The sequence below is a fragment of the Manduca sexta genome, chromosome 4 (genome assembly GCF_014839805.1).
Source record: "Manduca sexta isolate Smith_Timp_Sample1 chromosome 4, JHU_Msex_v1.0, whole genome shotgun sequence".
Lineage (NCBI taxonomy): Eukaryota > Metazoa > Arthropoda > Insecta > Lepidoptera > Sphingidae > Manduca > Manduca sexta.
Window position 1 is genome coordinate 6,052,652 of NC_051118.1, and position 26,619 is coordinate 6,079,270.

The window sequence follows — 26,619 nt, forward strand, 5'->3', positions numbered from 1 at the left end:
AGTGTAACTACTGGACATAATAAGATTTAACACCTTATGTCTCAGGATGGCGAGCGCAGTGGAATACCAAACAATACTTTGTATTTCAAGTTGTTGGATGGTGCTTCTACTGTTAATGGGCGGTCATATCGCGTATCATCAGGCGAACAGCAAGCTCGTCTCATCAATCAAAGCAATAAAAAAAAACTGGCATCTATATTTTTTCTAAGTCGTTTTTCTCATGGAGCTTATGGATAGTTTAAACCCAACCTCCTTGAACATCTCAAAAAAATCATTAATATCCAACCCAAACTACTACAGGAATAAATAAAAATCCAAACAAGTTGATGCAGCCAATATAGACGAATTATATTTTATTGCTGATCAATCATTAACAAATAACATATAGTCTTACAACCAGAAACAACAAAATAAATACCTAATCCACGGTAAACAAGGGAACAGCGGAATTCCGTCACAAATATACAACACAATTTAACTATACGACGAAATACGGTTAACTTGCGTTACGTAATTTACACTGATACACATTTACATTAATTATACAGTTGATTATTAGAAACATCCATTCAAGTACCTAAACGTCACCTGAATTTGAACTAAACAATTCAATTGTACTAAAATACTAACCCTCCCAAATACGGACACGGAGGCCGCTCGATTATAAATCAATTGCTTTTAGAAAAATATCGTTATGTCGTGTCCAGATAAATGCACGCCTGACACCTGTCACTCGTAGGAATGTTTATTCGCGCGAAGCCACCTTCCGCCTCAGTCTGTGTACAAACTGAAAAGCTACAAAAAATCATTTTACTGTCCGTCGTTTCAGTTTTCTCACTTTACCGCCCTTGGATTTGTTCTTGAGCGACATGCCGTCTAGATTGGGCATGTCCGAGTCCGATTTGTCGGAACGTTTTTGGTACACCGGGTTGTCGTTTGCGTCGTGGTCGGAGCTGTCCACACCATTCTCCATCCTTATCGTGTTCACATAGCTGTGCGGAGGGCTATCGTCATCAGAATCCTGATAGTTTCCATTCGGCTCGTGTTTCTTGTACTGGAACCTGTAGTTGACGTCCTCATCGCTGTCCGACGTCATTCGCGACACTTTGTACCTTCTGTTTATGTTCTGAAGCGACTGGTTCTTCTGTAGCTCTCCGTGCACGGAGTCTCTGATGTTCATCTCGGAGGTGGATTTGGTGCAATACTCTTCTTTGTCCGACTCGGAGTACTTGCGCGAGAGGCGGCGCGTGTCGAGGGAGTAGTCGTGAGTAGGGAGTGTGGTGGCGGGCGCGGGTGCGGCGGCGGGCGGCGCGGTGCCCTTCAGCCGGACCTCGGGCCCGCCGCCGTACGTGCCCGTGAAGAACCTCCACAGCTCCTCGCTCAGTTGTGCGTGGTCTGACCCGTGTTTGAGAGTGTATATTGTCGTGCCGTCGACGTCCTGGAATTTGTAAAATATGGGTCAATTTGGTTTGAAATAAAGTAACACTGCCAGTGTTTTAGAATTTGGAATAATTATAATAGACGACATTCGTAGGATCGCTGTAGCAGAGGACCGAGCAACGTGGCACGCTCTAGGGAAGACCTATGTTCAGCAGTGGACAGTTATAGGCTGATGAGATGAGATAATAGACGAAAGCAATTTCAAATCTCTGATTCAGCTAAACAAAAAAAACATTTTCATAACACCACTAACAAATTTATTTCGAGACAAAAATTTATAATCCATTTTTATTATATAAGTAAGAATTGTGTATAATAAAATTATGCATTCAGTAAGAAACATTCTTTACCCCATAAGACCCTGTATATTTTGTTACACCCTTCCCACCCCCATAATTGATCTAATATCGTACCTGTTTGGTGACGATGCCGGTGTTGTCGACGGGCGGCGGCGGCTGCTGCGTCTTGTTGCGAACGAACGCCTGCCACTGCCGGAACCAGTGCATGCTGATCGCGTACATTGTGCCGGGGTACTCTTGCTCCTGTTATAAAATAAAATAAAATGCTTTATTCATCACGTAGGCGAACACAGTTGCACTTATGATAAGTCAAGGTACATGAGAATATTTAATTATTACTTAATTAAATTAGCTTATATAAACAAAGACAATTTATGTTGAAAATAAAATAAATGAAAATTATAGTAAACAAAGAAGCCAGCTCGGGCTGGCAGGAAAGAAGAAATAAAATGATGAATATACATAATTTTAAATAAACAATAAGGGAGAAACGCGTCGCGATCCTCACCGGTGAGGACAATAAAAGCCCTACCCTAGCTAACCTACCAGCCTTTCACTAACTACCTAAGCGATGACTACCTGAAGAAAAAAGGCAGAAAGAAATTCTGGGCTTTATTTTTTGTCTTTGTTTGTGTTAGTAACATATATTTTTAGTGCTGTATTATATACTGCCCCAGTACACGGGCCTCGTTTACTATTGAAAAGATTAGGCTTGGTTCCACCATACTGACCTAGTGAGGATTAGCAGACTTCACATACTCTTACAATTCTTATAAAGAACGATATTATTATGACAAGCGATAATTGACAAAGAATACACACATAACTTTACAAAAGGCAGATATGCACGTGTCCGTGACTTTTGAAGTTGCAGACATCGTCTTGGCAGTCAGTTGCACACTCAACTAGGCTATCGTCGCTGTTATGACTAATAATTATATCGTATTAATTTTTGGATATATTTACTCATATGAAGTTTTCGTTTTGCTCCCTATGCTTTTATTGCACGTATTTATACGGGACAAAAAAATTCTTGTAGATAAATAATGTATAATATCCTTCGTTTTAAATATGGAAACAGCACTAAGTGATGTGTTTGTATAATGGCTTTGCCTGCTTATTACATGGCAAATGTGTAGTTATTTATTCCTGCGGGTTGTGTGCGTGTGGTGTGTGGTACCTGCAGCGCGGCGTGCAGCGCGCAGAACCGTTGCAGCTCGTGCGCGCGGCGCGCGCGCAGCCGGTGCGCCGCGCGCGCGCACGCGCCGCACGACCGCACGCACCGCACCGCCGGCCCGCCGCCGAACCTGGCACGAGACACGCACTGTACTAAACTAACACTATCTATGTCAAATACTTTACACCAAAATAAAAACATTGTCTACACTTGTACCTTTATTATGAAAAGAGAACAAATACATGATATTTCACATATGCATTAAAAAAGGAGAACGTCTGATCCGGTCACCACATGCTGAAGCTTAATTTGGTCTTTAAGTATTGTGTTTAAAAACACGTAAGGATAACAATATGACATAACCATAAAACGTTTTTAACAATTTTGTATGTGTGTACCCATAAATTTAATATATTATAGGTAATTAATAGTCAAATATATATATATTTTTTTTTATATAATATGGAACCTCAATCCGATGAGGTGTAGTTTAACTTGCTGGTAGTAGGATATATTTTAAATCCGCCCGCACAGCGACCGCCGTACACAAGGTGATAAAACCCGTCATAGCGGCCCATGTAAGTAGCGATACGGGATCAATATAGTATCTGGCTCCAACAGGCCGGCATAATTGTGTTGACTGTCGAGGGGTAACCATCACTCGTCAGTCGACATTTTTGGCCCACTCCACTTACCATCAGAGGCAGTGGAGTCACTATGCAGTGCATGTATAAAAAAACTACAATATTATCGCTTCGGTGTGTGATTTGAGTGCCTCGTCGGGGCAGGGAAATAATGCCAAAAAAAAACCACTGAGTTACTAATATGATTTTTAATACACTGAACACTACAGCATTAAGTTCTAACATAGACAACAAAACAGCAGTGTAGGCTTAAGCGTACGAGTCGCGCCCGCGCGCGCTTCCACCCCGGGAGAGAGTTACTCGGGCACTGTGGGAGCGCGGAGCGATGAACGCGGGCGCAAACCGTACGCTTTTGAGCGGGGTGCGAGGGGGGGCGCGAGGGGTGGTGGCGCGTGATGCCGCTGTGTACTATGGCGGCGCGCTACAATATATACAAAAGTACGCATACTCACTGTTGGTGAAGGAAGCGCCACAACTGTTGTGGTATATGCGCTGCCAACAAATGTAGGTGTTGTTGCCTGTCCGTGCGCACCGCGCCGTGTCGACACGCGAAGTCGCTGTTATCTATGGGCCCTGGCTCCGCCCACGTGTTAAACCTAGATGACGGATTTTATTACACGTGGGAATACTTTATATTCTGACGTTGGTAACATTGGCTTATAAAATTTCGCAAAGCTAAGCTTAGTTAAAACACTAATTTACTCGGTCAGCTGTAAGTCAAAACCCGCCATCTTGCGTCTTAATAAGGTTTGAACTAGGAAACCGGTGATGTTTTTGACAGCTATTTAAGCAATTCTTAACCACTTCTTAACGCTAAAACAAGTTTATAAGTAAGACTGATTGTGTAATGTGTATACATGATCGATTTTTGTAAATACTTTAATAAGTATGTCAGTGTATTCATAATGATTTCTTGTGTTTACCCAAATATTAGACATTTCAATAAAACTATTTTTACGAATTTTGTCGCGGTTTTTATATTATGATTTACTCTTGACTTTTCGAAGACTACATGGTCACAGAGTGGACTGAGGTGTTGGTCAAGTGAAAAATAGTTAAAATATCTACCTACATTTTACAATTATACAGAATTATAATTATTTTATTGTTAACGGTCTGATGTAGGCAGAATTCAATTTTAGTGTATTCAGTAACTTCATAAATAGAAAAAAAAAATGTTCTCTAGGAGTATCAAGAGTGAGGTTGATATGGATGTAATCACTTTCGGCCTTTGTATATTTTTAAATGTATAAATACTGGATTACTGGATGGACTGGATTGTCTCGGTGGCTTGTATAATGGTACACTTACAGTGCTGGGGTCTCGGGTTGGATCCCCGGGTCAGGGAATTATATTGGGTTTTTTTATTTAGTATCAATTCGGATTTGGTACTTGTGCTCGATATGGCGATAGTCTCGCCCTCTATCACATCATGGGGAGGAATACACACCGCTGAAAGTGGTCACATCTGTTGCGCCTCTGCCTACCTCTTCGGCGATAAAACGTGTGAGTGTGTAAATACTATAAAAAAGAAATATACAATTAACTTACTTATTAATCCACTGCTTAGAAATGTAATATTTGGTATCGTTGTTATCGACGCTCGCCGATTCTAATATCTCCGCCGCTTTCTGTCGCAGCACCGTCATTTGAGGGTTGACTTTTCTAAAATGATGTAAAAATTTACATTATTTATACTGTACTTATTAAATACAAAATAAATGGTAATAAATAAAAGAAATAACATCCTGTATCTCAATACTTATGTTTTATTATGTAATATTATTGTATGCAATTTTATTCAACATTAAATTCATAAATACGTTTGCAATCTTTATGTATAAGATTATAAAGCAATCATTGTATTCGAACACTTTTATCAAGAATATACAGGATGATTGAATGTAGTGAGATAAAAACGAAAAGTAAGATTATTTTATAACAATAAAAGTACACAACTCGTACCGATAAATCTTTGAATTATATTTCAACATTAACATGTTTATAAGCAAGGTCGACTGAGGAACGTCGCCTGACCCATAAAATAAATATATCGACGATTGAAAGGTTAATTGACTTAAGCGACATTTTTAAATTAAACTATGTTAAAAAAAAAGAAAAAAGAGCTGATTTTAAATATGTGTGAAAATTAGTGTTGAAAAAAAAATGTCGCTTAGGCCAAACAGGCTTTCAACTATCGATATATTAGTCAGTCCCTGGCTACAAGGCCTCTCTAGGGATATGCCCAGACGTGGGCACAGCTCGTGCGGACCTGTAGAAGAGCACGTGTCCTCGCTAGTGCGGGCACGGGGTTGTGCTGTACCGACCTGTAGAAGAGCACGTCGCCTCGCTAGTGCGGGCACGGGGTTGTGCTGTACCGACCTGTAGAAGAGCACGTGTCCTCGCTAGTGCGGGCACGGGGTTGTGCTGTACCGACCTGTAGAAGAGCACGTAGGCCTCGCTAGTGCGGGCACGGGGTTGTGCTGTACCGACCTGTAGAAGAGCACGTGTCCTCGCTAGTGCGGGCACGGGGTTGTGCTGTACCGACCTGTAGAAGAGCACGTCGCCTCGCTAGTGCGGGCACGGGGTTGTGCTGTACCGACCTGTAGAAGAGCACGTGTCCTCGCTAGTGCGGGCACGGGGTTGTGCTGTACCGACCTGTAGAAGAGCACGTAGGCCTCGCTAGTGCGGGCACGGGGTTGTGCTGTACCGACCTGTAGAAGAGCACGTGTCCTCGCTAGTGCGGGCACGGGGTTGTGCTGTACCGACCTGTAGAAGAGCACGTGTCCTCGCTAGTGCGGGCACGGGGTTGTGCTGTACCGACCTGTAGAAGAGCACGTGTCCTCGCTAGTGCGGGCACGGGGTTGTGCTGTACCGACCTGTAGAAGAGCACGTGTCCTCGCTAGTGCGGGCACGGGGTTGTGCTGTACCGACCTGTAGAAGAGCACGTGTCCTCGCTAGTGCGGGCACGGGGTTGTGCTGTACCGACCTGTAGAAGAGCACGTGTCCTCGCTAGTGCGGGCACGGGGTTGTGCTGTACCGACCTGTAGAAGAGCACGTGTCCTCGCTAGTGCGGGCACGGGGTTGTGCTGTACCGACCTGTAGAAGAGCACGTGTCCTCGCTAGTGCGGGCACGGGGTTGTGCTGTACCGACCTGTAGAAGAGCACGTGTCCTCGCTAGTGCGGGCACGGGGTTGTGCTGTACCGACCTGTAGAAGAGCACGTGTCCTCGCTAGTGCGGGCACGGGGTTGTGCTGTACCGACCTGTAGAAGAGCACGTGTCCTCGCTAGTGCGGGCACGGGGTTGTGCTGTACCGACCTGTAGAAGAGCACGTGTCCTCGCTAGTGCGGGCACGGGGTTGTGCTGTACCGACCTGTAGAAGAGCACGTGTCCTCGCTAGTGCGGGCACGGGGTTGTGCTGTACCGACCTGTAGAAGAGCACGTGTCCTCGCTAGTGCGGGCACGGGGTTGTGCTGTACCGACCTGTAGAAGAGCACGTGTCCTCGCTAGTGCGGGCACGGGGTTGTGCTGTACCGACCTGTAGAAGAGCACGTGTCCTCGCTAGTGCGGGCACGGGGTTGTGCTGTACCGACCTGTAGAAGAGCACGTGTCCTCGCTAGTGCGGGCACGGGGTTGTGCTGTACCGACCTGTAGAAGAGCACGTGTCCTCGCTAGTGCGGGCACGGGGTTGTGCTGTACCGACCTGTAGAAGAGCACGTGTCCTCGCTAGTGCGGGCACGGGGTTGTGCTGTACCGACCTGTAGAAGAGCACGTGTCCTCGCTAGTGCGGGCACGGGGTTGTGCTGTACCGACCTGTAGAAGAGCACGTGTCCTCGCTAGTGCGGGCACGGGGTTGTGCTGTACCGACCTGTAGAAGAGCACGTGTCCTCGCTAGTGCGGGCACGGGGTTGTGCTGTACCGACCTGTAGAAGAGCACGTGTCCTCGCTAGTGCGGGCACGGGGTTGTGCTGTACCGACCTGTAGAAGAGCACGTGTCCTCGCTAGTGCGGGCACGGGGTTGTGCTGTACCGACCTGTAGAAGAGCACGTGTCCTCGCTAGTGCGGGCACGGGGTTGTGCTGTACCGACCTGTAGAAGAGCACGTGTCCTCGCTAGTGCGGGCACGGGGTTGTGCTGTACCGACCTGTAGAAGAGCACGTGTCCTCGCTAGTGCGGGCACGGGGTTGTGCTGTACCGACCTGTAGAAGAGCACGTGTCCTCGCTAGTGCGGGCACGGGGTTGTGCTGTACCGACCTGTAGAAGAGCACGTGTCCTCGCTAGTGCGGGCACGGGGTTGTGCTGTACCGACCTGTAGAAGAGCACGTGTCCTCGCTAGTGCGGGCACGGGGTTGTGCTGTACCGACCTGTAGAAGAGCACGTGTCCTCGCTAGTGCGGGCACGGGGTTGTGCTGTACCGACCTGTAGAAGAGCACGTGTCCTCGCTAGTGCGGGCACGGGGTTGTGCTGTACCGACCTGTAGAAGAGCACGTGTCCTCGCTAGTGCGGGCACGGGGTTGTGCTGTACCGACCTGTAGAAGAGCACGTGTCCTCGCTAGTGCGGGCACGGGGTTGTGCTGTACCGACCTGTAGAAGAGCACGTAGGCCTCGCAGTGCGCGAGGTGGTGCGCGGAGACGGGCGCCACGGCGGCGTCGTCGAAGCAGAACCAGCCGCGCGGGTTGCGCGCCACGCAGGTGTAGTGGCCGCCGCCCGCCGTGCCCGCGTGGCAGATCACGGCGCACAGCTCGTAGCGCCGCACGCGCGACGCGCACTCTGCGCACGCGCACACACACACTGACACTCTCACATCTCCAACATCGATATCCGGGCATACCTCCAACACTAACATACATGCATGCCCGGGTATCGATTTTGGGATTTGCGATTTGGTGACTATGTTTAAAAAAAATTACATTTAACGTCCATAGAAAATTGCAATACATCGCATAAAAACAACTTGAAGATGTTACAGTAAGACTTGGAAAAAATAATAATAAATATGAGATAGAAATATATTCAACAAGAATGCTAATGATTTACAAAAACAAATGTAAAGTGGCAACCCGAAAATTTCCTAAAGCCTCAACGTTCTCCCTTCCCTTGAGACAGTATATTTTTTTGAAGGCTGATATAAACCATAGGTCCCCAATCTGTATGTATTTTATAGCCCAATCAGCTATAAAAATACAAGATACGCCACAAAAGAACGCTTATCAGCCGAGGTGTCTTAAAATTCCTTAACATAAAAAAAGCTTCTACCTTTTCCAGGGTAGACAGGAATATAGTTACACCCCCATTTCGCCCGCTACGTACCTAACCCGCTAATGTAATAAAGGCTATTATTCTAGATACCGTACATATACAGACATTTGGTGTTCTGAACCTTACCTGTATGCGTATAAGGTTGCATATTCAAGTCGTTGATGGGGAAGGAGACTCTGGCGGCGACCTTGGCGCTGAACATGAGCTCGTGTCGGAACCGCTTGAGATGCACGCACAGCACCTCCGGCAACACCACCACGCCCGACATCTTCACGCCGTTGCGCAGCTTGTTGCAGCGGGAACAACTGGGCAACGCGCAACATTACTTAAAATCGGAGTTAGAACCTTTCTTCATCATAATATATTAGTTTGGGACTTGGACCATCGTATTGGGGTATATGTATTGATAATGCTATAAAAAAAAGTCATAATATGACAAAAGTGATATATAATAAATCTGGATTTAATGAATTAACCGCAAGATTAACTCGAGCCATCAAAAGCCTCAACGCGACGCTGTAAAATGTACCTTACTACAATACTATTATTAATTTATAGTTTTACCTTCCTTCTGACACCATAGTCAAAGCTGTGTCCACTTATACTAGGCAAAAAAATTGAAAAAAAAAAAAAAAAAATTTACCTGTACATATTATCGCCTTTAAGCTCGTCAGCACTGAAGAAAGCTGCCAGACAGTCCTGCAGCGACACCACCGGCCCGTAGAACCACGACCGCAGCCAACTTAACAACCACCACACCTGCGGATACACTAGCATTCATTCATAGAACTATGTAGGATATGTATAATACTGACTTTTTTATATTAAACATTTTTTTGCGGTTTTTAAGAAAAAAAAGAAACAAAAAAAAAATTGAAATACGCCCAGTGTGGTGCCAGCATAAAAATTATAAGTTTCTATCCATAGAAAAAAGTTTTTTTTTCGAATTAAACTATAAACTGTACAGGGTGAATATCATTGGTAGAATAATTTCTGTTTATGCAAATGTTAGAATTTTTACGCTGTTTTATATTAGGCGGGTAGTCTTAAAGACAACTTTTTATGTACGCGGGCAGAGGCGCGAGAAAAAAAATATTTTTATAATACTGTGGAGTGTCACTACACGGACCCACGACTCCTGCGCGCCGTGCGGCGCGTGGTGCGCCAGCGCCGGCTGCTGGCAGCGCAGCACCGCCAGCTGCTCCCGCGACGGGATCGGCAGCGACAGGTCCTGGAACGTCTCCACGCGCGTCGACACCTACGGGGTAACGTCACGAGCCGATGTCAGATAACAAATTATATACAGTCACATTCATAATAATACTTTAACATTTTTATTCATTACCGTGTTTGACCACTTTAAATCAAACATAGTGGTTTAAAAGAAAGTGAATCACCCATACTTAATACACATGTTTTTTGTATTTTTGAATTATTTAATAGACAGTTTTTAATCCGTGTAAGATACACAATAGGGCTTGTTTTGGAAAAAGGTCTTACATGCGAATGGAGCTACGACCATCCGCAGGGATCCACCATCCCGGGTGATCTAGTAGCTCTTCCCAATTTCCTCTTCTACCTAAAACCGGTATGTATTTTTTTTGCACAAATTAAACGACTTCAACCTGAGTGAAAACTAGCATCGACTCAGGAACAAATCTGCAGGTTTTATAGTCTGGCATAGGTTAACTTATTGCGTGAACGTCTCCAAATTATAGTGTTTAATTTGCTGCCCTTAAGTGAATTAGATTTAATTATATACAAGTTGAGTTTTCCTAACTTAGCCTTACATTATAGCTAAAAGTTATAATGTTTAAATTATTGTAATCGTAGTGTTGAGTCTGCTACAAAACCTAATAAATAAAATAAGTAAAAGTCCCGCGAAACGTCGGCGCGTTGGACGTCAACCGACCAATCACGATTGAGGCTCACTCTAGCCTATAAATCAGTAGTCTATGTATGACTGACCCGGTCGCAGATGAGGCACTGCACGGAGGAGAGCAGCTTGCCGTCGAACACGTCGGACACGACGCTGCGGTACCGCGGCGAGCACGCACCGTCGCCGCACGCGCCCGCACCGGCGCCGCCCGCACCGGCGCCGCCCGCCGACGACGGACTACTGCATCACGACATCATTTGATTTGATTCATTTGATTGAACAAGAGTTGTTATTTAGTTCTTACTAAAGCATTATTTTACTAACAAAATCTTCAGAAATCGACTTTCGTAAAAATAAATGTATGGTGTTTTAAAAATTTTACTTATACAATTTTGGAATATTTGATACACAGGGTGTTTCCAAAATAAAAGATAAGAATTATTATATCATATTATAGAGATAATGAATTATAATTAACTGGTAGAGAAAAATTAACTTTATACATACTTCTAAAATAAAAATAATATTTTTTAAAGTAAATTACATAGAAAAGAAAGGCTTTTCTCATATCAGAATTTTAGCCAAAAATTTATAAATAATCTTTATTCACCAATTGATTAGCAATTACTATAAATATTATATACTCACGGTGTAGGTTCGATTCTGGGATCAGGTACATCACTGGCGCTGGAACAGGTCTCGTATCTCTCATCAGCCTCACTGGACCACGACAACTCCGATTCTGAGCCGACATCGCGCTGCGTTGTCTCTGGCCCTAGAGTCGATTCATTTTTAATATCATAGACAAGGCTAGCAAGGATAAGGAAGCGCGTAGGCATCAGCCACTATTTGTAACTTTGTGTGGACACCTATTATATGTTGTGTCCATAGATGTATATTCTATAGACCCGAACGTCCGTATAAACTATTTGTTCAACTACTAAACGGATTTGGATGAAACTTTACAGTAATATTGGTTATACATCAGAACAACATATAGGCTACAATTTATAAAGATTTTGTGTAATTTGATCATACTATAACGATACACATAAAATCGGAGAACTCCTTCACGTGGGCGAAGCCGCGAGCAAAAGCTAGTTATTTATATTCGTCAGTACCGTTCATCTGTTGTGTGAACACGTTGTAAGTGAAGTGGTGCATCCCGGCGAAGCTCGCGGACCGTCGGTGGCGCGGGGCTATGCCGTCCTGCCCTTGCACTCTGCAATCACACATTTTGATACTAAACAAATTTACCTGTATCTACGTACTCCAATGAGTCGCCTTAGGCACAAAAAATCTAATAAATAATACTATTTTACGGATTTCGTCGCGGTTATGAAGTACAAACTGTTTTTTTTATTATTGCTTTGAATGAGGAGATGATCTTGCCGTGCGCCTGATGGTAAGCGATATGACCGCCCATAAACAGTAGAAACACCATCCAACACCTTCAATTACAATGTATTGTTTGGTATTCCACTGCGCTCACCATCCTCAGACATAAGATGTTAAGTCTTATTATATTCAGCAGTTACACTGGCTACAATGTCCTTCAAACCGGAACACAACAGTGACTACACACTGCTGTTTGGTGGCAGAAATAAACATTGCGGTGGTACCTATCAAGGCGGACTCTCACATATGGGAGACCTACCACCAGTAAACTGATTGGAAATTCCGACTTAGGATACGTGGGTGTAACCGTTTTGCTATATAGTAATTTGAAGTATTAATTAAAAAAAAAATAATAATAATATTATAACACCATAACAGTTGATACCAATGCGATGTTATACAGATTTAATCTTAACAATTGATTTCAATACATTTTTTTTTATTTACCTCAAATATCCATCGGTCCGCGACTCGCTGTAAGACGAGGCGGCGGGCGACTTCCGACGCGTCCGCGCGAACAACGGCGCGTCGCTTGCTGCAACACCACATATAACTTTAACTAGCATGAAAAAATCATTGTTTAAACGTGTATACATAGAAATTAATTTGAAATGAAATGATTTGAATCCGTAAATGTTTTATATTACATTAAAAAAATAACCACACTTTTTAAAACATGGTTGCTGGGTAGGTTATACTTTATATCCGCCTGGACAGCGACCACCGTACACAAGACGTTAAAATCCATCATAGTGGACCACGTAACGTCACGTTCCGGGACCAGCCTGTGTATATCCGGTTCCAACAGGCCGGCATAATTGTGTCAACAGTCGAGGGGTAATCATCTCTCGTCAGTCGACATTCTATCGGACCCCAATCTACTTACCATCAGCTGCAGAGTGCCGTGCCAGTAAAAAAAATGCTGACCGTCGATATGTATTGTAACTGTTTACATATAAAAGTGCAGTACCTCCAGAGGAGGCGGCGCGCCGCCTCATGTGCACGCTCCGGTTGTCCTGTGGGGGATGTTGGTGATCCCCATCAGCCTCCGATGTGAGCTTGTCTTCGGGCGGATTGTCCCACACCTATCAGAAAAACAAGAAAAAAAATTTAGGGTTGTATTCGCAGATGTGCCACTGAAATATCGATAAGGCATTAATGTTTTTTTAAATTTTTAACAAAGGTGAAAACCTCTCATTTGTGTATCTTAACAAGCGGCGATAGCCTAGTTGGGTGTGGAACGGACTGCCGAGACGAATGTCTGCAGGTTCAAATCTTAAGGGCACACACCTCTGACTTTTTTAAAAAATCATGTGTGTATTCTTTGTGAATTTATCGTTCGCTTTAACGGTGAAGGAAAACATCGTGAGGAAACCTACACATCTGAAAAGTTCTCTATAGGAATTTCGAAGGTGTGTGAAGTCTACCAATCCGCACTAGGCCAGCATGGTGGACTAAGGCCTAATCCCACTCAGTAGTAGAGGAGGCCCGTGCCCAGCAGTGGGACAGTATATAATACAGGGCTGATATTATTAGTGTATCTTTATTCTACATAATCTATACTTTTTTGAATTCACGTCTCGCCTCGAAATCAGAATGGTGGCATGGTTTGGTTGATTAATGCTATGTCAAAACAATCTTGTTTATTATGTATTTATTTATCTTATTCTAATATGTTTGTATATTTTATAATTATTATAGAACATATTTATATTTAGTAAATTATTTACCTCATATAATACCATTTATAAATGCATATACTTGGTTAATCTGCACAATCTAAAGTTCAACTGGTAGAAAATGCCTTTAACATTAAGTCCGCCTGTATACTTCTCGATACATACAGTCTTACTTATAAACTTGTTTTGGCGTTAAGAGGTGCTAAGAATTAATTAAATAGCTGTCAACAACATCACCGGTTTCCTAGTTCAAACCTTATTAAGAGGCAGGATGGCAGGTTTTAACTTACAGCTGATCGAGTAAATTTGTGTTTTAACTAAGTATGGCTTTGTGATTTTTTTATAAGTAAGACTGATACCGCCTTATTACAAAACGAAGACTAACTATAGTACCGGGTTTAGTACCAGGTTTAAACTATGGACTAAGAAAAATGGTATTACAAAACCGAGTTTATCGCTAGTCCGAGGACTATCTGCGGTACTAAAGTTAAACCGCCGTGACCCCTAGTTTAACTCCAGTACTAACCTCGAAACATCAAATTTCAAAGTTGATAATTGTGTTTAGAGAACCAAATATAAACTAAAATAGAAAAAATGGAAATAAATTTGATTGATTTAATGGATTTAGAAGATTTAAAATGTTAGGAACAAATCTGCGGTTCAAAAGACCCCGTAGTTTTCGTTAGTGACTCGTTTTTACATAAGTCATGGTAACTAAATATTCATTACAAAAACAGCAAAATTTACTCACTTATTTGTTTTTTTTTTTTCATTCTTTCCATCTTAACATATTGGTACTCGTCTTGGTTGATTTATTATCTAATATGTAAACCGACTCGGAAATAAGTTAAAGTTTCTTGGATTAAGAAGGAACTTTGTACTAATTGAATAACATTTTAATTTATTACACTGCTCATAACCAAGATGATTGCTTTTAACTAACCTTTTCTTCAAAAGTCCAATATTCGCCTCGTTTGTTTTGATTTATTGCTCCATTTTTAATTGGTATAACTAAAATATACGTAACGTACGTGATTACACAACAAAAACAATTACCCTTGTGATGCTGTTGCCGTGCCTAAATTGTTTTAAAATAACAACGTTTCTTTATGTTACTTGAAGTGCTATTGATCAAAATCATATATAAACCTAAATGTAAACATTTTGATAATGTTCAAATATGCGCGCCGCACCCTTCATTCCATTGTACGCTAGCTTAACAAGTCAACAGTGAATTAAAACAAAACCAAGCCATTTTAAATTATTCAGCTTTAAGATATATTTAAAATAGCAAAATAGTATATATTTAGTATCATCATCATTATCTAAATCACATTTTATTAAACATTTTGCCCTTCGTTTTATACATACTTGTGTTAAAAGGAACGGTGCGTCAAACGCGGAGTGAATGAATCAATGGATTACGCAATTTTTTTGCTTATACTCTGTGGATATTAATTAATCAGGGACTATCTTCGGTACTAGTTAATCCTCGGTTGGTCTTGGATTTGTAATAAGAATGAATTTTAGTCCGAGTACTAACTTTAATACCGTAACAAACCTAGACTTTTTAGTCTTGGTTTAAACCCAGTACTAACCTATCTTTTTGTAATAAGGCGGATAGTGTATAAATAAATGATACGTACCGGTTCCTTCAACTCCTCGTGCAGCTGGTCCATGAAGCAGCGCAGGAACTCCTGCGTGTCATGCTGATGGTAGCCGCGGAACATCGGATGCACCTGACCATAATAATCATTATGTAGGTTTTTTTTTACCTTATTTTACTGTATTTAGTTTAACTATTTATGAAATGCGATATATAGCAATCGCTAAGTTATCGATACATAAAGATTAACATCAGCATCATCATGAATGAATTTCGAATAAAGGCCTATTTTTCTTAATTGTAATAATGTATTCGTGGTCACACTCACATTCCTTATGCCGTATAGTATACCGTTTGGTACAACATAGCCTCTACTCCTTCTGCTCCACATCTCTTTGATTAATTTTTGGTATGCTCTGAAATCAACCAAAAAAAGTATTATTTTGAGCATGCCGCCACTATGTACGGATTTAATTTGATCAATAAACTCCTAAAATGGTCGAAAATTATCACTTTTAATATAATAGTTCACACACACGCACGCAAGCACGTACACACACACACACACTCACGCCCTTGATCACACTAGTGCACCCACTTTCCGCCGGGTGTATTCCATCCCAAGATGTAATAAATATCGCCACAATGGGCACAAATTTCAACCTTCCGGCTGATACTGAGTAGAAGAATCAAATAAAATAAATAAAATTGCATCCTCGGACTTCAATGTCATGTTACCAGATCAAAGGTCGATTGATTTCCCTTCAAAAGTCATAAGCCTCAGGAATAATTTTCAGAATGATTTGTCCGATGGAGTCTGCATCCTAGGACTTCCACCATATTCTACCAGATCATAGGTCAAGTGATTTCCTTTAAAAAATTGCGATTGTGTGTTGATTATAATGTATGTATGAACATAATGTGTGTGTTGAGAGTGCTGACCGACTGATGCCGGGCTTCTTGTCGGCGGCGAGCACGGCCACGGCGGCGGCGCACTCCAGGAAGTACGACGTGAGCGGCGCCGTGTTGCTCAGGGCCTGCAGCGCCGCGTTCATGTAGCACGTGTTGCCCATGTTCTGCAGACCCACCAGCCCTGCACCAACCGACTCATCAGTCTAAAGAGGGGCGATGTGAGTCACTTATTGCGGTGTCGGAGGGTGAGACGAGGTGGGGGTCAGGGGCGAGATCGGCTATAGTACAATAATGGGAATAGGGGACCGGTCTATGCTTGATTTCGTACATTATTCTATATGTAATGGCTTTTAATACGAAAAAGAAGCACTTCTGCGAAAACAGCTTAAATATATGTTAAAAACTGAGCGAGCAATTCATATTTAAAATATTGTAATGTGCAGAAGTGGGCGCGATGTGGGGATATCGCTTCATCTCTTTCTTTTGCACGCGTCGTAATTCCCGATGTCGTCACATATGGGTATTTTGTCTCTTCTGTTTCTTGTTAATTACCCCTTCCACTGAAATTCAAAGACTTATAACTTGTTGATTTTTCACCGGATTTTAATAATTTCTTCTGTGTTATAATTTATATTATGTAAATATTTGATAATTGTTAAGAACAAAAATGAGTCCGGTACCCTATTGTAGGACACTACTGGGAACGTAGGATAGGGAAGTAGGAGGGAATTTGGGGAGGAGAGGGTGTAGGAAGAACAAGAGCATTCTTTAAGATGAGCTGAAAGGAAAATCTTGCTCATAGGCCAGGATCAATTCAATATAAACTAAGAAAACAACCAGCGTCTCACCTCTAGGCCTCGCTTCATCATCGTAGTCCAGGTCGTCTGGATCAAGATCGTCGTCGGGCGTGACCGCAAGGCTCACGGAGCCGTGCCGCACAGAACCGTCCATGGACGTCGAGTCTGGGCTCGTCTGGAAACAAATATACGAAGCTATAGACTAGTCTAGAACTCGGATGATCTTTTTTCTGAAAATTAAAAATGCTAGGTAACATGGGAATAAAAAGCCTGCTATACCTGACTTTTTGTTTTTATATAGTACGATAAGCTTACTCTTATATTTCATTATTTTGTAACAATTTAAAAAAAAAATACAGGTTACTGTGGGTGATCCAATGGCAAAGTCCATTAACACCCACAAAGGAATTAATGACATAAAAGGAAGGGATAGAAAATGAGGGTAGTTTAAAATCATGTTACCGCTGTATACGTCATTGCGCCTTGAATGTAAACTTCCTTCTCGCACAAATAACACCATATCCTCTCCGTTGACACGTTCATGTGCACGCAGTGGTATGGATAGTTCTAGAAAAACAAAGCATTTTAAATTATGTATAATAATTGCAACATTTTTCATTAATGCTCCGCTCCTATTGGTTATAGCTTGATGATATATAGCCAATAGCCCTTCTCCAAAAATGGGCTATCAAACGTTAAAAAAAAGAAGTCATATTAAATTATGTTTATTATAATTGCAACATTTTTCATTGATGTTCCGCTTCTATTGGCCATAGCGTGATGTTATATAGCCAATAGCTTCTCGACCAATGGGCTATTTAACGTTAAAAGATTTTTTTAATTCCATCCATTAGTTTCTGAGATTAGCGCGTTCAAACAAACTCTTCAGCCTTATATAATGGTATAGATTATACAACAATTATAGATGGTTTTAGTTTAATAGGCATTTAACAAATTTGATGAGACGGATGGCACATCTATGTGAGGTTGGTGCCAAACACTTTTCAAGCATGTATTAAAAAAATTTAGTGGAGCGCCTGGAGGTTTTCACCTCGGATTAGAGTTATAGTGAATGAATTAATATGATCGATGTGGGATATTAAAAAAAATATTATAAAAAATTAATGTTTGACCAAATATTTTCACTTTAAACAGTATTTTTTTTTATTATATGTTAAATCTTACCTGAGTAGACATATAGGAACATTTTTCAAAAATACCTGTGTATAAAAATAGCAGTAGGGTCTCGAACAGTAGAAAAACGTGGAAGGGAGAGCGGAGCGAAAGTTGCTATGTACAATGGAATTTCTCGGCCAGTATAATTATAAATGAAAGTTACTCTATTGTGTACATTTAAAAAAATAAGGTAATTAATTACGACTAATGAAAAGAAAAAAAAATATTAGTACAAAATCTGTTTATTTAAATATATTACACTGTTGTCTACATCAAATATTTTCTTCTACTTCATCTATCTGTATAATAGGTGAAGTATTGGAACAACTATTTCCGTTGCACTGTAAACATGCTACACTGCAGTATAAACCACTTTTTCTGCATCCACACGCAGCTCCACATCACTTTTTGCAATTAGAAAATAACATTTGCAATAAATTATCCAGAGCAGGTAATTGATTCATTGTTATTGGGATGTACATGTTATTGGAATACTTCCATCCCCAATTTTCAATAACTACGTCATTTCCTAGCCATATCTGAATTTGTAGGTACACTCTTTTAAGGTGCTCAAACGCTGCATCAGTTGTTGTGATGACAAAAGAACACTCGTATTTTTGGATGTTGATTTTATGAAATAATTAAACCTTAATGTATTTAAATCATGAGTTTTAGACGGAGCGCAATATAAACTCAAAGTACATGCTACACCTGCTTGCAATATATTATTGGGGTCTTCATTGATATTTTTAAATTCTTTTTCTGAGTCGTGTAAATCAATCCGTTTCTCAAATTTTTTGGCAAACTTGATTTTTCCTTTATTGAAAAACGCAGAAGTAGTATCACAACCCGTAAAGGCATGTAAAAAAAGAATATGTTCTTTACAATTTGGTAATGATTTTTCTAAACATTTCGATGAAAATATCTTCTGTTGAACTTTGCCTCGGGATGGTTTTTAGAAAATATATTTCACGATCTTTATCTACCAATGCCGTTAATATCACTAAGACATCGATATCTTCTGACTTTACACTACTCAGTAAAAGTATTTAAAAATATCAATGAAGACCCCAATAATATATTGCAAGCAGGTGTAGCATGTATTTTGAGTTTATATGGCGCTCCGTCTAAAACTCATGATTTAAATACATTAAGGTTTAATTCTTTCATAAAATCAACATCCAAAAATACGAGTGTTCTTTTGTCATCACAACAACTGATGCAGCGTTTGAGCACCTTAAAAGAGTGTACCTACAAATTCAGATATGGCTAGGAAATGACGTAGTTATTGAAAATTGGGGATGGAAGTATTCCAATAACATGTACATCCCAATAACAATGAATCAATTACCTGCTCTGGATAATTTATTGCAAATGTTATTTTGTAATTGCAAAAAGGGATGTGGAGCTGCGTGTGGATGCAGAAAAAGTGGTTTATACTGCAGTGTAGCATGTTTACAGTGCAACGGAAATAGTTGTTCCAATACTTCACCTATTATACAGATAGATGAAGTAGAAGAAAATATTTGATGTAGACAACAGTGTAATATATTTAAATAAACAGATTTTGTACTAATATTTTTTTTTCTTTTCATTAGTCGTAATTAATTACCTTATTATTTTAAATGTACACAATAGAGTAACTTTCATTTATAATTATACTGGCCGAGAAATTCCATTGTACATAGCAGCTTTCGCTCCGCTCTCCCTTCCACGTTTTTCTACTGTTCGAGACCCTACTGCTATTTTTATACACAGGTATTTTTGAAAAATGTTCCTATATGGCTACTCAGGTAAGATTTAACATATAATAAAAAAAATACTGTTTAAAGTGAAAATATTTGGTCAAACATAAATTTCTTATATTTTTTTTTAACAATGAAAAAATGGAGTGCACAAAAAAATTTTGGGTAAACATTGCAATTTATAGTTTAAAAAACAATATCCCACATCGATCGTATTAATTCATTCACTATAACTCTAATCCGAGGTTTTACGGTTTTGAATGCTCCAGACACTCCACTATTTGACAAAAGTTGATTGATCAGAAATGTCTATTTACGATTCTATACAGTAGCAACTTTTTCGCATATAAAGGATTTATTATTTAAATTAATTTGGCTTATCTTTTACGACCAGCCCTCCGTCAGGTGCCAGCCTCCTATAGAAGATTGTTGGTCAGTCAGTCAGTGTTATATTTTAAGTAGGACATACAGTATTTGTTTATTTGTAAAAAGGTAACAATTGATTGTTAACAATACATAACGCCGATAAAGTTCCTTAGAGTAGATAAACAAACTACAGCACGCTGAAATTCGGCAAATGGCCTATCTAACTTCAAAAATCCCACCAAAACTAAAGAAAAATTTCTCAACACGCCATAAGTATACCAATTACCAATCCTATAAGAATAAATTCATTCGGTTAATTTTGGATACATTTATTAAATTAACCGGTGAAGAAACCTTCGCAAGGAATCATTCATAGTTAAGAATTCTCCACAAGTAGAAGTCTCAAGTATGAAGTCTATCATTAGGTCAGATTACTAGATAATAGGTCTATCCCTAATATGCTAACTTAGATTGTAGTAGAATGCCATGTCCATGTTATTATAAAAATACAAGCAAGCAAATAATTACGTTCCAATACTTTTATAATTTTAGTAGATCGATTAAAAGTAAATACCGAATGTATTTATTACACAATTAATGTATAATTTATAAATCAGCTGAAGCGGCGATAGCCTAGTTGGAAGCGGAGCGGACTGCCGAGACGAATGTCTGCATGTTCAAAACTCAAGGACACCCTCTGAGTCTTATAGTTATATCTATTCTTTGTGAATTATGTGTAATTTTATAGGAAATAATTTATTATTTTTATGATGTGATGATATATAGCCTATAGCCTTCCTCGATAAATGGGCTATACAATATTAAGAGAATTTCTCAATTCGAACTGATAGATCCTGAAATTAGCGCAATCAAACAGATTTTTCAGCTTCATATCACAGTATAGTTATAGATTATATAATATAAATCAAAACACATTTTGCAAGTGTTTCTAACATACTGTTTTACTATACGTGATAATGACTATACAACAGAGTCCGAATTTAATATTCATTGGCGTAATATTTACGTTTAAGCGGCAACCATTGCATGTATTTGCATATTTTACCTAACATAATCATGCTAAAAGCCATTGTAGAATGAAAATATATATTATATAAACAATTACAGTTATTTATTATATAATACTTGTTACTTCATTGCTGTATTTTTGCTTTGTTAACTTTAGTTTCCCTTGTGACCTGTGTTATGTTTGGGATAAATAAATAAAAATCGATTTGTTGCCCTATTATCTAGTTACGTCTATTATTAAAAAGTACAGTAAAATTGTATAATTATAAAGGCAAAAGGAAACAGCTCAGTTCGTGCTAACCGGGACAGTAGTTCCGAGCAGCGCTGATTTTCAGCCACTCCTATTACTTGAATTACTCTCTGTAACATTACTAGCCAATAATAAATCCGAGAAAACACATCGCACCCTTAGAACTAAAGTGCACTAAGTCAGAATTAATATATTTTCTGATTCTGTTAAAAGATGATCTTCCAAAGCTCTATAACCATATGACAAGAAAAAGAGAAAATTATAGAATAGAAACACGAGATTCTCATTTTTGACGACAGCCCAATTCACTGTCTTCAAATCTTTTTTATTCCTTTCCCACAAATCGTCTTTTTTGAGTTACTTTAGTTCTACGGGTGCGACATAGTATTTTTTAAATCCTTGCCAAATTGCTCAAGAAAAACATATGACATATACTTCAACTTTGTTTGCATTAGATTATAAGTAAACTTAAATACCTACATGTTTAAAAAAGAGATTATATTTTTACTTTGAATACCAAAATTTATATCCTTATGTGATATTAGGTATTTCTTACTTTAAATACAAAAAAATATATTGTTGTGATATTAGAATTTTCTACTCAGTATCAGCCCACAGCCTAGAACTTCTCCCTCATGTGGCGATAGACTCGCCCCCATCACATCATGGGACGGAACACACACGGCGGAAAATGGGTGCATCAATTTCAGCTCTGCCTACCCCTTCGGTGATAAAACGCGTGAGTGTGATGTCTTTAAGCCTATCGTGTCCCTTGTTCTGTCTACGATTATCTTGGCGCGTTAAGTTATAAAAAAAATATTAAGACTCCAATTAAGTCAAACTCAAATACTTCCTTGGACAATTTCCTTGTCAATCTGTTTCGCAATGTCATACAAGATAATACATTATACTCAATATTTCAAGATAAGATTTTTTACGATTTATCTGTCAAGATTGTGTATCAATGTCATTATAATCGGATAGATGCCCTAATTTGGACATATTTTAGTTAATTATTAAATTTTTGCAGTATTTACTATGTGTAAAATTTATTGAGTGAAAAGATAATTCTAATTATAGTTTTGTTTGCAAAGGCAACTATGTAATAATTAATTAGATAATAAAATAAGCAAAGGTTTTGAATATGAATGTGTAAATAAACAATGAATATGATTTATACATACTATCTTTTCAACGGGAAAGATATACTTGTAGTGAACCTTCTATCTGCCCATTTAAACATTTTTTTTCTATTTTTTTGTCATGCCCCTTAGATTAATTTAAATAAAATTAGCTCTTAGAAGGTTATTATAGAATACTACATTAATGAAAAATATTTTTTTAAAACTCACACATACACACAATATACCTACAAAAAAAATAACAAATAAAAAAGAAAAACAACTGAAATATATATTCTTTTTATTGCTTTGAATGACGAGACAAGCTTGCCTGGCTTGGTGTGCGATATGACTGCCCATAAACAGTAGAAACACCATCCAACACCTTGAATTACAAAGTATTGTTTAGTGTTCTACTGCGCTAGAAATCCTAAGACATGAGATATTAAGTGTTATTATGTCCAGCAGTTACACTGGCTACAACTCCCTTTAAACCCGAACACAATAGTGACTACACACTGGTGATTGGCGACAGAAATAGACATTGCGGTGGTATCTACTCAGGCGGACTCTCCAATATGAGACACCTACCGGCATTATATTTGTTTCACTATGAAAAATGAATCCTTGAAATAGAACAGCATAAAATAATTATTAAATATTTTTTTAAGACTATCTTATTAGGCTGAGTAATACTAACACAAAGAATATAGGCCCTTTGTAAGCTTAGCCAGTTTATTTTAAAATCAAGCGCGCGTTCTTCCTACTGGACGATACATGAATCCTTTGTGTCATTGCCCCCTAGTATTGTGTCACAATGACTTGCACAAATCTATAGCGAGCCATTATTGTGATTGTCCGTTCACTTAACAATACTGGCTGTATGATCCTTGGCTTTTGTTGTTGTTTTTTCTTTTTTTAATAAAGTAATGTTTAAAATTCGAATGTTATTTTTATTTATATTTAGTCTATTTGTATGTATGAGTAATGATAATATTTTTTTAATGCCAAGTAATTTTATTTGTTTTATAGTTTCTGGGTACAAAAACAACCAGTTTTATAGATTTTGCTTAATACAATAATTATGTATTGTTTCAAATTATTGGAATATTAAACCAACAAAAAAAGAGACTCTGAAATAAAATGCATGGATAAAAAAAATTAACATTAGAAATAACATTAAAATTAATTTTTTTTTCATGTCTTAAATAATAAATAGTTGTATTTGTAATAATTTACCTTTTGATGTATGGTGCTGTGGTCATTTTTGCCTTCGGAACATCCGATGTGATGGCATTCTGGCTGCAAACAGATCCAGAGATTGGGCCCGGAGCAACCACAATCGAAACATGTCAGTGTCTGTGTGAAAAATAAATATTGTAATATGTATATGTATATAAAAATGAAATATTTTTTATTGGGTTACATAATTGATCTCTGAAAATTTATTTTCGTTTTTCAAAGATTGTCACAATGATTTTTCTATGTTGATAGGTAAAGTTCATTCATAATCGGGAAGTTGTTTAAAGATATAAAAATTTGAAAACATAGGAGAAAATAAAAAAACAAACATAATATTAAGTAATGAATTTAATGACAAAATATTTTTCATATTCCTATTTGATAAATCCAATCAGAGAATGCCATATTCAAAGATTGTTAATTATTTGAGACACCATGAGTTTTGGTCCATAACATTGCTAGAAATTAGATAAGTCTTTTTTTTACAGTATTTTATAACCTTAATCTTTAAATTATTTAGTGTCACAGATACTTGATAAGTGTTTTAATAAATCTCCGATTATAACGACTAGGGTATAAGCAATTGATTTTAAGTAATAGGTTAGTTATGAGTGTATTAATTATGAAGTTACATAAATATGGCATTTTGTTTGAATACATAATTGGACAAAATTATGAATTATGTAATATATATGATAAGCTTATATGCTATTCAATATTGATGATACATCATATGACACAAGCAAGCAGGGGATATCATTATGAAAAAAATTAAGGCTGGCTTGCACAACTTACTAAAAATATTTAGCACTAAACACATTTAAACTTCATGCTGTCACTGTCATCTTTTTAAGAGTTGAGGAAGACAGCACTATGGTTAAAAAATATTTTCCATTACTCATATTTAGTGATTGGTTATACAAGTCAGCCTAAAAATTATTTTGTAATATCAACTGCTATATTGTATGTCATAATCAGTGGTGTACCACATTGGGGGTAGTAGGAACGGTCCGCCCTGGATGGCACTCTTAGGGGGCAGGCAAAATACTTAACATAAAAGTTTTTAAAAATTAGGACTTTGTCCTTTCATATTTTGTCGCCAATTATGGAAGTATATTGATGGCAAATAGACATTTTGCACCACAAACAATAATACATAGGTTCGTGAATATGTTCACATACATTGACAATTATGTTCAATGAGGTTTTTTGTATAGCCTACTTTATACAGTAATACATAGGTTTATGAATATGTTTGCATATATCAACAATTATAATGCTTGGACAGGATTTTTTTGGTAAATCCCAATGAATTCTATCCTGTTTCGAAACATTGAAATACATTCCATAGTTTGTGTGTAATAGCAAACATAAATACATCATAAATTTGTATGTACAATATTAACTGAGTATATTATCTGTTAAGTTATTTATTGCATGAAAAAAAATAAAGTAATGATCTACTGTATTTGACTTGTAAGTTTCTTACTGAATAGCAAACAATATAGTCATAAATTTAGTATTAATATGTTTACTTTTTTTTTATCAGCTCTGTGCATTTCCTACATAGTCCAGTTCTTATAATGATATTGACATATATATGAACGTAAATAAAACAAGATATGAGGAAATCCTAGAGGTGTACTATACTATTCAGAAGGTATAAGAAAGGCGTAGTGTTTAACGAAGTTAATTGTGGGGAAGTTGGATAGCAAAACAAGGTTTACGACATACGTAAACACCAGTGGTGGGTGCATTACACAATGATATGTAGAATAAGCTAGGAATGCTAATTACCTACAAATTTGACATAAGTTTGAGGTTAGGTACAAAGCTAAATTACGGAAAATAATACCTCTTTAGATTGCCATAACTCCCGTCCTAGAACATCCACGAGCTTGTTCAAGTGTTCACACGTCACACGTCTTTTTTCCATTTTAAATAAATACGATACGCACGTAAATATGTAGTCAACTTTACAGCTTCACAAAAGTGTTGTAAATAAAACATAAATTCTACACAATAGCGAAACGAAATGGAAAAGTAGTCACAACAATAGGAATAAGAAATGATAGTTTAAGTTTTAAGGGCAACATTTTAAAGAAAGGGCTGATAATTGAATTAGATTACAGAAATTTCCTACAACACAAAACCTTCCGTGACGAGCGAAAAGTCAACCCTCGATATTCTAGTAAGAATGATGATATTGATAGAATTATTATGTTGATTACGTTATGTTGCCTCTTTTTTACACTTCTACGAAAAAGAAAAGGACAAACGATCCAACCTTAATATTTTCAACGTCAATATCGGTAGGTATTTGGAACAAACGATTATTTTTTTATGAATTCATATTTTGAGGGAACTTCTTTTAATTCAAACGTTTTATTAGAGTATTTACTTCCATAGTCACGTCGTGGCTTTAAATCCATATAAATATAAATTATTTAAAATGAAGATCATTATTTTAGTTATATTATTATCACATAAAGATAATAAATATGCTCTTTTGAACTATTTAGGTACGTAGAAAAATTCAGAACGATAACTTAGGTAGTCGATTTATTTTTGGTTTACCAATCCAATCCAATTTATTTTA

The 26,619-nt window shown here is 38.5% G+C and overlaps 1 protein-coding gene across 2 annotated transcripts; it reads right to left on the reverse strand.

The window, feature by feature from the left end:
- Positions 1 to 320: 320 nt before the first annotated feature.
- Positions 321 to 26,232, reverse strand: LOC115453634 (ubiquitin carboxyl-terminal hydrolase 20). Of its 2 annotated transcripts, none has more exons than XM_037441028.1 (21): positions 25,876 to 26,232; positions 24,018 to 24,137; positions 17,554 to 17,658; positions 17,143 to 17,266; positions 16,325 to 16,475; positions 15,711 to 15,798; positions 15,423 to 15,515; positions 13,068 to 13,182; positions 12,545 to 12,632; positions 11,821 to 11,921; positions 11,348 to 11,474; positions 10,789 to 10,939; positions 9,950 to 10,078; positions 9,464 to 9,579; positions 8,947 to 9,125; positions 8,145 to 8,331; positions 5,112 to 5,225; positions 4,013 to 4,156; positions 2,920 to 3,046; positions 1,854 to 1,982; positions 321 to 1,438 (listed from the first exon to the last, which is right to left on the reverse strand). In XM_037441028.1, exons 1-21 carry the CDS (start codon positions 25,954 to 25,956, stop codon positions 806 to 808), a joined length of 3,102 nt encoding a protein of 1,033 aa, XP_037296925.1. In that variant the 5' UTR covers positions 25,957 to 26,232; the 3' UTR covers positions 321 to 805. The 2 variants fall into 2 exon arrangements, with proteins under 2 accessions (XP_037296925.1, XP_037296928.1); XM_037441031.1 differs by having other exon boundaries at positions 806 to 1,438; positions 10,789 to 10,936; positions 25,876 to 25,956.
- Positions 26,233 to 26,619: the final 387 nt, after the last annotated feature.

What these genes read in the sequence shown, in the direction of transcription:
- LOC115453634 (XM_037441028.1), bottom strand. Translation starts at nt 25,956, where the DNA reads ATGGAAAAAAGACGTGTGACGTGTGAACACTTGAACAAGCTCGTGGAT. An exon ending in ACAGCACCATACATCAAAAG is followed by an intron (nt 17,659 to 24,017) that starts GTAAATTATTAC and finishes TTGTTTTTCTAG; the next exon opens with AACTATCCATACCACTGCGT. An exon ending in GCAACCTTATACGCATACAG is followed by an intron (nt 8,332 to 8,946) that starts GTAAGGTTCAGA and finishes GCGCGTGCGCAG; the next exon opens with AGTGCGCGTCGCGCGTGCGG.